Here is a 10,086-nt window from a genome sequence, read left to right as displayed (position 1 = left end):
TACAACCTTCAATACATGCCCACCATGGCAATCCGCCCGCTCAATTCGAGCCTTATCTTCGACCGGCGCGTTATACTCGCTCTCACGGCTGCCGTAGTCCTCGCCTTCACATTCGCCTTCCTCTACTCACCCGACCTACGTCCCAGCTCGGAATGGCTACCACCTCTCAGCTCGAAACCGACGTCCACCTTCTCCGCGCCGCTCAAGAACACCGAAGACCCCTACATCGTCGAGCTGGACTACCTAGCCATCAAGCCAAACGTCTCGGACAAGGTTAGGTTCTACTGGAACATACCATATGCCGCAGATGCAGGAGGCCAGAACAGGTTTCGCGGACCACAACCGGTGAACAGGACATATGGCGTTGGTCGGGGCGAGAAGCCTTTGGTGTGGGATGGATCATTGGGCATGTGCCCAAGAATCCAGAAGATTGATCCAACCCAGCGAAACAGGGAAGATATCTCAGGGCCGGACGTGCTGGGTATCAAGACTCGTTCCACTGAGGATTGTCTGAGCTTGAACGTCTTCACGCCGATTGACGCTGAGGCAGGCGACGACCTACCAGTTTTGGTCAACATCCCCGGTGGTGGCTTCCATCTCCCAGGACGCAGCAATGGAGGCGAGATGGTAGAGAAGGCGCGACGCGAAAAGGGCGTGGACGGCAAACTCGACAAGGGCATCGTTGTAGTCACCATGTACTACCGCAACGGCATCTACGGTTTCCTCTCTGGAAAGGAGATTGCAAAGGACGGCGATTACAACAACGCGCTGCGCGACCAGAGAGCGGCGCTGGAATGGGTCCAGAAGTATATCAGGTACTTCGGAGGCAACCCCGACCACGTCGTCATCATGGGCACGAGCGCTGGCGGCGCGTCCGTAATGCTGCAACTGACGGCCAACGAAGGCGACAACTACCACCCTGTCCCGAGCGTAGGTCGCAAGCAGCTCTTCCACGGCGCCATCGCCCAGTCTCCCGCGAGCCCAACATTCTTCACCCCCGACCAAGCCGAGAAGTTCTACAATGAGGTCGCAGACGGACTGAACTGCACAGACATCGCATGCGTGCGCAACGCAGCAACAGGCGATCTCTACTACGAGAACTACCCCATGAACTTCCCCGGCCGCGACACACCCCCACGCTGGATGTGGGCGCCAACCACCGAGCCCGCCGGCGGCATGTTCACGGCACCCGCCCCAGCAGCCATAATGGCGGACCGCTACGCCAAGGTCCCCACCATCATCGGCTTCACCTCGAACGAAGGCTCCGACCAAGTCAAGAAGACAACCGACAACGAAGGCGAATTCAAATCCTACCTCAAAGACCACTACCCGCTTCTCACCGACGAAGACCTCTCCACCCTCGTATCAACCTACCCCAACGACCGCCACTGGCCCGACAGCGGCGCTTGGTGGGACGCCGTCGCAAAAGCCCAAGGCGACATCCGCTACATCTGCCCTACCTACCTCGCCTCCAACGCCATGTCCCTTCACAACCCGCCCTCCGTTCCTACCTACCAATACCAATGGGACGTAATGTGGGGGCCCGATATAGAGAACGGCTACGGTACCAAGCACGCTGGCACCGTTGGCCAAGTCATGGTGCGCCGCCAAAACGAGATTTCGGATTACTTTATTAGTTTCGTCAAGTTTCTTGATCCGAACCGCGAACACGATGTTATTCCTAGGGAGAATGTCAAGATTGCTAAGTGGGAGCCGTTGGATAGTACGGGTAGGCGCATGTTCTTTACGAATATTAAGGAGGGCGGGCAGAGGGGGGATGGCCAGAATATGTATGGCAAGATGCGCACGGAGATGAGGGGCAGGGATGATGAGAGGGAGAGGAAGTGTGGGGTTATCAGGGGCATGTTTAGGAGGTTGCAGTTTGAGGGTGTGGAGGCGCTGAAGTTGGATTGAGCGATTGGGGTTGAGGATGAGATGTGGCTGTCTTGCATTTGAAGGGGTTTGGAGTTGCATTTGCGATATAGATTTTTTTTTTTTTTTCGTTTGATGTTGTATGAATACCACATTCTTTGCACGTTCAACATTGGTTTCATGTATGGGATTTGGTTGAAATGGAATCCTCAATTGGTATAAAACGACGTGCTAAACCCCAGACTAACAGAAATAGATCTTCCCAGATCTCGCGATTGACCCACACACCCACATCGACATCCGTAGCTTCCGCTCTTCCGCGCATCCTTCGTAACATAAACACTGGTTCCTAGATCCCTTCGCGCTGATTGCAGCCCATGAACACACTCTCTTAGATCTTCCTAACATGCTCAATCAACTCCGCCACGTCGTTATGACTCAAACTCTCATCATCAAGACTCATACCCAGCTCCTGTTTCTTCTCATCAAGATTCTCCCTCTTCCCATCTAAATCACGCTGCGAATCGTGCTCCAGAGGCGTCGCCTTGGTCTTCTCATCCCTCAGCACCCTCAAGTCGCCCGTCTCGACCGCAAACGGCGATGCAGGCGGCGGGCTGACCATATCAGCGCTCGTTTTCCTTGCGTGCTCTACGACTTCTTGCAGATCGGCGTGTGAGAGACTGCCGTCGTCGACACTCATGCCGATTTGCGCTTGTTTCTCTTCCTCTTCGCGCTTCAGACGGTCGATTGGGTTTTCAGAAACGGGTCCGGGGGAGTCTTGTTGTTTGGAGTCTTTTCTGCTGACCCAGCGGACGAGCTCGTCGACGTCGTCGTCGGTGATGTGGCGTTTCTCTTTGATGGGCTCGATGGACTCGCGGCTTCGGGGGCGGCCTCGCTGTTCCTCTTCGTCGTCGATTTCGTCAAAGGTTTCTTTGACTGGAGTGGACGCCGCAGATTCTCCGCTCGTGCCGTCGTGGCGCTTGAACCAGCGGCCTAGTTCGGGCACGTCGGAGTCGTAGTGCTCGCCTACGTCGGAATCCAGTTCGGGTCGTTGGAGGTTGCGGCGTACGGGGCCTGCTTTGGGTCCGTCGCGATGCGATATCCAGCGTACGAGATCGTCTGCGTCTTCTTCTTCGTCTGAGGAAACTTCTCGGATTTCGCTATCGGATTCAGTCGATGCGTCGCTGTATCCTGAATGTGCGTCGTTGAATACGGCGGTCTCTTTGGCGTCAGATTTTCTGCTAGCAAAACGAACAAGATCTTCGACATCTGACGGCCCCAGGCTCTCATGACCACTGTCTTCTTTCGCTTCCACTACGTCGCCGCCCTTCCGTCGTTCACCGTCGCTAGGGGGATCTCGTCGGCTAACCCATCGTACCAATTCGTCCACATCGGAATGATCGATACTCTCGTTGTCACTTTCATAGCGAGCCGTGGATGCTTCTCGTTGGTCCTTCTCGTTGTCGGAAGAAGCTGTGGATGCGCGATCATTGAATTCGACTGGCGCACCATCCTCCCTGATCTTCTCCATATTCCCTGCTTCCTTGGTCGTCATCCGTCTTACTGTCATCCGGATCCTACTTCCAATTCCACCTTTTCCTGATGCATCCTGCTCAGGTGTTCCCGGATGATGCATCTGGCGTTCGGCGTGTTGAGACCGCCATTTGTCTGCCGCATTTTGCTCCTTTTGGCAATCTTCTTGCGCGGCAGTCTTCATCTGGTCTTGAATCCTCTGTTGAAAAATCATGCTGCGCAAGGAATGGAATCGCGCCATGTGCGGCTGCTTTTGTCTGGACTTTGCGGACTTATCTCCGCTGCCACGCGCCGAAGACGGCTTAGAATGGTCAGAGCTTTTGCTGGTCGTCTTCAGGGAACTCCTGCTTGGTGATAAAGATGAAGGGCGAGGCGCCTGGGCAGCAACGTGCTTTTGCTTGTCTTGGCGCAATTTCTGAGGGTCGAGTGCTGGCTTAGTGTGTTGTTGAGCGGCACGTTGATCTTCTTCTTCGGATGGGTCTTTTTCTTCGCTGCTATCACTGTCCGATTCGTCGTCGCCTAAACCTTCCAGTATTTGTGTGACTGCTGGGGACATCAAACTGTTCATGCGACCGAGTTGCTTGCGCTGGTCTTGAGGCATCTGATCTATATTCGTAGCTGGCGGCGCCTTCTGCGGCTGGAGATCGAAGTATGACGCCATGACTTCTAGAATGGTCCTTTCTCCCCAGTAAAGATGATGCGTGTTTGAGGTCCGAGGATGCCAATGGGCCAGATATGGAGCGGGATAGAAAAGAGCTCAGGTGAGGGCAGTGCTCTTGGAAGGCTTGGAGTTCTGCAAAGTGTCGGGCTCGCAGACAAGCTAGCCTGTTATCGCAAGTCTCTACCCCGCATTTTATGATGTCACGCCTCGTGAGTGGCCGGGCGCGCTGATTCAGCTGACTAGTGCAGTGACGATCGGCGTGGCAGGCTTGGGCGACATCACCGCTTTAAGTTTAAGATCTAGGGCTCCATGCCTGGCGCATCAGTTGCGACGACCGTTGAGATCGGAGGCTTTCACTGGCGAATCTGGATCGCCATAGGTGGGATCTGACGACCGATGAGGCTGACATACTTGACGTGAGACGGCACGGCAGGTGAGGTTTCATGCATCTTCCCGCCTCCATGACCGGTGCTGTTGCGCACGGCTCGATCCGCACGATCTATGGGCATGCGCTAATGAACGAGGTCAATCTTATCAACTTTTCAACATTGCTTCCCAGGGTCTCCCCTTTGTCAAAACTACAGTACCGGATCCTCATGCCAGACATTTCCAGCCGATGATGCTATTTGACGATTCTACGCGACCCGCTTTGTACGTCTGCCGTACTGCTGGGATGCTTCGGCCATGTTGAAAGCTAGAAGATTCGGTGTGGTATCATGGAGAGTACTTTCATCGATCGCGCCCTTTGTCGCGACGCCAGCCATGCTTTCGCACAACCCTTCCACAGGCCATCCTTGACCCATGAAGTACGCGGCTAGACCAACGATATGAGGGGTTGCCATGCTCTGGACGTGAGGGCGGATAGTCAGCGCGCGTCACACCGACACTTATCTGGGAGTGTACTTACAGTTCCAGAAATCGTATCGATCGATTTTCCGATCCAAGTGCTGGTGATGTCAACACCGGGTGCCAGAATGTCGACTATAGGGCCATAGTTGGACCATTCGATGAGCGTATCGTTAATGGCTGTAGCACCTACGGTGCAGACACTAGGTTCAGATGCCGGAGACGAGTATTTAGCGTCGCGTCCCTCATTGCCCGCTGCGACCCCGAGGAAGATTCCCGCTGCAACGATGGCAGCGGCCTAGATCGTTGTTAGCTGAATGTCTGAAAAGGGACGGGATGGGTTACTCACAGCATCATTCAAGGCCTGCGTCTTGCGCCCTCCAAGACTCATGTTGGCCACGAAACCGTTGGGACATTCTCCAGCCTCACTACGTTTTGCTGCATCGGTAATAACATACTCCATACCCGCAAGTACGCCCTCGGTTGTACCAGAACCGTACGAGTCCAGTACACGGATAGCGAGCAGCGTTGTCTTCTTTGCCACGCCCCAAGTCATCGAGCCGATTGTACCAGCCACGTGAGTTCCGTGGCCCATGGCGTCGATCATGGTGTCCTCACCGCTGAAGTCAGCTAAGAATAAAGCCCCTTTCAATTCGTTAGCGCGCATCTCTCAGGCCGAACGATTCATACATACGCCCTCCAAATTCTGGATGTTCAACCTCGATGCCTGTGTCAATGACGTATCTGCGGTCGCTTTGTGAGCAAAGTTCACATAGGCGCAAATACGGTTGGTAACATACGCGCATGTACCCTCCCCAGCGCTGGAATCGAAAAGATAACTCGTTTGATACGGCTCGGCATGAGAGATACGAGCCAACCCCCACGTAGAGTTCAACTGTTGCACGATCTCGTTGCTATGAACCTTGGCGTTTTGTTCAATGTACTCAACCTGAGTACGTTAGTTCAGGTACGTTAATTTGGACGTATAGCTTACATGCTCAGAAGCCTGAAGTCGAATAAGTTCTTCCTCAGAGATACTGCCGGCAAATCCTCGGAATCCAGGCATTGCGTATTCGTAGCCGGGTTTGGTGGACATGGATGCCATCAAGTCGTCGTGAGCTTGCGTTGCTACGTCGCCCTTCATCTTGACGATCCATCTGCCAGCGATGCCATCCTCGCCGTCGACCCTGGTCAATGGAGCAGAAATTGCCAATGAGATGAGAGCGAGTAGTACTGGAGTATACATGTTTCTGAGCCGTTCGAACCGAATATGCTGGAAGGGATAAATAAGGAGTTGGGTTTCAAAGAAAAGGTGAGAGGTCGGATCCTTCACGTTGAATTGTACCTGCATCAGCGGCAGAACCGAAACTTAAATACAAATGCAGTACAACCCGTACCAGCATCGACGACGGCCGGCTCATTCGAGAACCAATGGCGCAATCTGAAGGACCAGTTAGCAACAGCGCTCGCGCGTACGCACAGGCAGTGTGACCTTTCACGGACCACGTTAGGGCATGCTGTCTGGCGAGCGCATGCTACTTTGCAACACCAACAAGAGCACAAAATATACCGTTATCTGACACCGCGCATGCTGCTGGACCTTGGGTCGACGACATGGGTGCACGCTTCACGGCCCTATGATCTGACTCGTCTGGCGTTATTTCGACGGGCCGGGTGCTCAGTCGTGTAGAACTCTGGTCGTGTAGATCACACAATAGGTCTATCAGAGCTTTTGTGTCTCCCGCGGATGGTACATAGTCACCTTGAGAGGTATATGGCGTCCAGATAACCAGAGGGCAGAGTCCAGTCCAGATCCAGCACTAACGGACCGTGACCACGGGAAGGAAGTTGCCTGAGACCCAATGGGCTTGAACAAAGAACCGATTAAAGGTCGTGTTACCTCTAGCGAAGCGCTGTGCTATGTGGTCTGTTATGATGCGGGTTCCTACATGATGTTGTTGTTGTACCCGGTGGGCGCTAACATTCAGCGTCTTGTCGTGGGACATCGACGACTGGTATAGAACAAGCACTCTTATCAAGAGCACCATAGACACACTTTGGATTGCCGATGCACTTGGAAATGTCGATGGGTCTGCCAACGGGTCGTGGGGTGTGAGGACACATTGGGTGCATGCGCATACAGCGATTGTCAAAGAGAGTATTGGTACGACGGACAGAGCGTGTCCGCGCCAACAGTCCATCAGTTTTGTTGACAGTCATCCCTGGGTGGGATCGCGGGTTTGCGCATGATGTCTGGCGAGATTCTGCAGTCTATAGTCAAAAGTACTGGCAGGTGCGCAACTGTGTTGGCTAAACCATACTGTGGGGAACATGGTCGCGCTAGGTATGTCGCCTTACAGTACACGGTTCATGAAATAGTCGAAGGTCGTGCTTCCTGTACTGGCGATTCATTTCATCAATGAACATCCTTCGACTTAATTGAGAGGCAAGCTTCAATTCCCTACCAGCTACAGCTATCAACACACCAAGTCTGGTGACTTTGGATACGCCAGCGCAAGGTCGACTATTGTAAAAGCCACACAGCCTATCGTATGTTTGCCACCTTCGGGTACCTCACAAAGTAGCCAGCCATTTCTCCAACGCCTCATTAACCTCTTTCGGCTTCTCCAACTGTACCCAATGCGATGACTCAATAGTCTCATAGGTCAAATTCTTCACATCCCGCTTCATCCTCTCCGCCAACTTCGGCTGCACACTAGGCGAGCACACAGCATCGTACTTCGCATCAATGTACAGGAACGGAAACTCCAACACACCATCGTTCTTCTGGCTCTTCGCATACTCGACATTTGCTTCATGGTTGAAGTAGTATGCGTTCGCACCGAAGAACCCATGCTTCTTCTTGCTCTTCAGCAGGCTTTCGTAAAGATGCGCGTCCAACGATGTGTACGAAAGTGGGATGTCAGGAAGGTTTTCCGGATGACCACCAAACCAACCTCCGTCTCTCAAGACACGGCTTGTGGGTGAGGGCTGGCCCCACTTACTGCCATCGCCTTTCACATATAAGATCTTTGTGATGACATCCAAGTGGCCGTCGAACGCTTTGACGCTTTGCTCAGGTTTCACTTCGTAGTACCGCATGTACTCCCAGTTTCCCCACTCAGTCTCGCTCTCGGGGTAGAGCTCACGGTTAATGGTGGTCTTGAGGTATTCGAGGCCCAGCTCCACGCTTCGGTAAGGGACGCAGAGGTTTGCCATGGCAATGAAGAGTTCAGGGTAGTGTGCAGCAAGTGCGTTGGTGACGCCGCAGCCCCAGTCGTGACCGATCCATACTGCCTTTTCTATGCCTAGCTTTGAGGCGAACTCAACGAGCTCGGGAACGAGAACTTCAAGGCGGTAAGATTCCTTTTTCTGGGGTGCCGTTGAGTCGCCGTAGCCGCGCATGTCAGGTGCGATGACACGGTATTTCGATGAGGCAGCGAAATGTGTGAGTTGGTGTTTCCATGATTCTGCGATGTCGGGCCAGCCGTGGATGAAGACTAGGGGAGTGCCGTCTGCAGAGCCTCCTTCGTAGTAGTGCGTGACCTCACCATTTTGGTGGGTGATGTCGCCTGCGGTGAATGAGTCCATGGCGTGTACTGGTGCAATAATCCTAAGATGTTTGGTAGAAGATGACGTGGACTGGAGATTTTGTATACTGGTAGAGAAATGGGCCGATGAAGGTTCGTACGATACCGACTCTTGGGGACCTCGGTAGACCCACCACGAAGTGGGTATGACGACAAATACGGATTCAGACTAGACCATAAGTTGCGGCGTGGTCAGAAATGTTGAACGCACATGTGATAGTGTTGTATAACACCAGAAACCCGAAGTAAGCTGACTGTGGAAGCACCCTTGCATTGGACTGCATAGGATCTTTCGCGGCGCTCAACTCGGTTGACACGCAGCGTAAATTCAGAGTACCAGCAGTTGGTGGATGATTTGAAGGGTCTGAGGCCCAGCTTAAGGATAGAATAAGAGGATCAGTTGACTAGCAGAACGCGAGAACTATGTGTCGATTTCCACGTCCACCAAAGAGCTTCGGACTTCGCTCCATCATCCAAATGCGTTCCGGAGGGATTGATCGAGTGTGATTGGCCTGTACAGTATCCTCCTAGGCCACTGGCACGAGCTCGAGAGGATTTATCTCGCCATGTCCAGCATCTAGGGGCTCATACTCCAGTCGGCCGAGACTTGGGACCGAACATTCCGATGAACCAGGAAGCCAACGGAGGGCGGTCGAAAGTGTGAGAGCAGTAGCGTTCATCGAATGTCGATGACAGTGTCTCATACGCTTGTTCTATGGTACGGTGCTAGCATCGGTCGTCGTGCGAGAGCTACCGGCATGGTCCGCTGTTGACAGCGCGCGCGTGCATACTAGCAACGCTTGCAGTCTTTGTTCTACTGAATACCCTAAGGTGCAGTGAGTACCGGTGTTCTTACATACATTATTGGCCTTTTGGGCGATATCCACCGCGCAGTCTGCTCTCGTGTGTGGGAGTTCGCAGGCGTTGTCGAAACTCTGAAGCGTGTCGGCGCAACGCGAGCTTCTTACGGCCGTAAGCCCACAACGCGAAGAAACGCGTCATACGTGGCCGAAAGCGTTGGTATTGTTCTGTGATCAGCTCATCCCGCGTGTAAGCCGACAGCTCAGATAACTTCCGCGTCGTATTGCTGTTTCAGATGCTTCGCGCAAATTGGAGAGGCGGAAGCGGCAGTTGGATGATGAAGTTGGTGGCGCACCTCATCGCTCGAACCCTGGAAGCGTTCCGAACTTCACCTTGGTCCGTGCGCCGAGGCGGCTGGCGGAAGGAAGATGGCAGCTGCAGCCTTAACCGCAATGTCTCCTAATTGGAATTGCGGGGCGAGATTGAATCTTCCGATGAACCATGCTGATCAACGTTGTGCCAATATAGCCTTGACAATGCGGGGAAGGCTTCAGCCTCTGGTACCGCATGCAGCTAGCTATGTATGATGCGTGGTACTTGTTCAAGCTATTGTTAGTCGTCCGAGGTCGCAGAGGTCAGACAAAGATGCGGTGGGTTTAGATCTGGAAGGCTTTGTTAGGGGTTAATGATCGTTCGGTAGGTGAACACGGTGTGTCACTGATCGTTACACCGAGAGATACCTTCCGTGTATACATCCCTAGAAGCTAGATATTCGCCTGTACG

At 53.4% G+C, this 10,086-nt stretch overlaps 4 protein-coding genes across 4 annotated transcripts; 1 reads left to right on the top strand and 3 right to left on the bottom strand.

The window, feature by feature from the left end:
* Window positions 1-24: 24 nt before the first annotated feature.
* J4E90_008848 (uncharacterized protein) lies at window positions 25-1,914 on the top strand (the record flags this gene model as incomplete). The annotated part of the gene is made up of 1 exon (XM_051438370.1): window positions 25-1,914. The coding sequence occupies one exon, from the start codon at window positions 25-27 to the stop codon at window positions 1,912-1,914; it is 1,890 nt and encodes a 629-aa protein (XP_051287680.1).
* A 349-nt stretch (window positions 1,915-2,263) lies between these two features.
* J4E90_008847 (uncharacterized protein) lies at window positions 2,264-4,066 on the bottom strand (the record flags this gene model as incomplete). Its single annotated transcript, XM_051438369.1, has 1 exon — window positions 2,264-4,066. One exon carries the CDS (start codon window positions 4,064-4,066, stop codon window positions 2,264-2,266), a length of 1,803 nt encoding a protein of 600 aa, XP_051287679.1.
* Window positions 4,067-4,701: 635 nt separating this feature from the next.
* On the bottom strand, window positions 4,702-5,519 carry J4E90_008846 (uncharacterized protein; the record flags this gene model as incomplete). The annotated part of the gene is made up of 3 exons (XM_051438368.1): window positions 4,702-4,911; window positions 4,974-5,210; window positions 5,262-5,519. 3 exons carry the CDS (start codon window positions 5,517-5,519, stop codon window positions 4,702-4,704), a joined length of 705 nt encoding a protein of 234 aa, XP_051287678.1.
* Window positions 5,520-7,486: 1,967 nt separating this feature from the next.
* J4E90_008845 (uncharacterized protein) lies at window positions 7,487-8,503 on the bottom strand (the record flags this gene model as incomplete). The annotated part of the gene is made up of 1 exon (XM_051438367.1): window positions 7,487-8,503. One exon carries the CDS (start codon window positions 8,501-8,503, stop codon window positions 7,487-7,489), a length of 1,017 nt encoding a protein of 338 aa, XP_051287677.1.
* Window positions 8,504-10,086: the final 1,583 nt, after the last annotated feature.

Source organism: Alternaria incomplexa, assembly GCF_024043165.1.
Source record: "Alternaria incomplexa strain BMP 0042 chromosome Unknown scaffold_14, whole genome shotgun sequence".
In the NCBI taxonomy this organism is placed as follows: domain Eukaryota; kingdom Fungi; phylum Ascomycota; class Dothideomycetes; order Pleosporales; family Pleosporaceae; genus Alternaria; species Alternaria incomplexa.
Note: the sequence above shows the minus strand (reverse complement) of the source record. Positions and strands in the feature narration are given on the sequence as shown.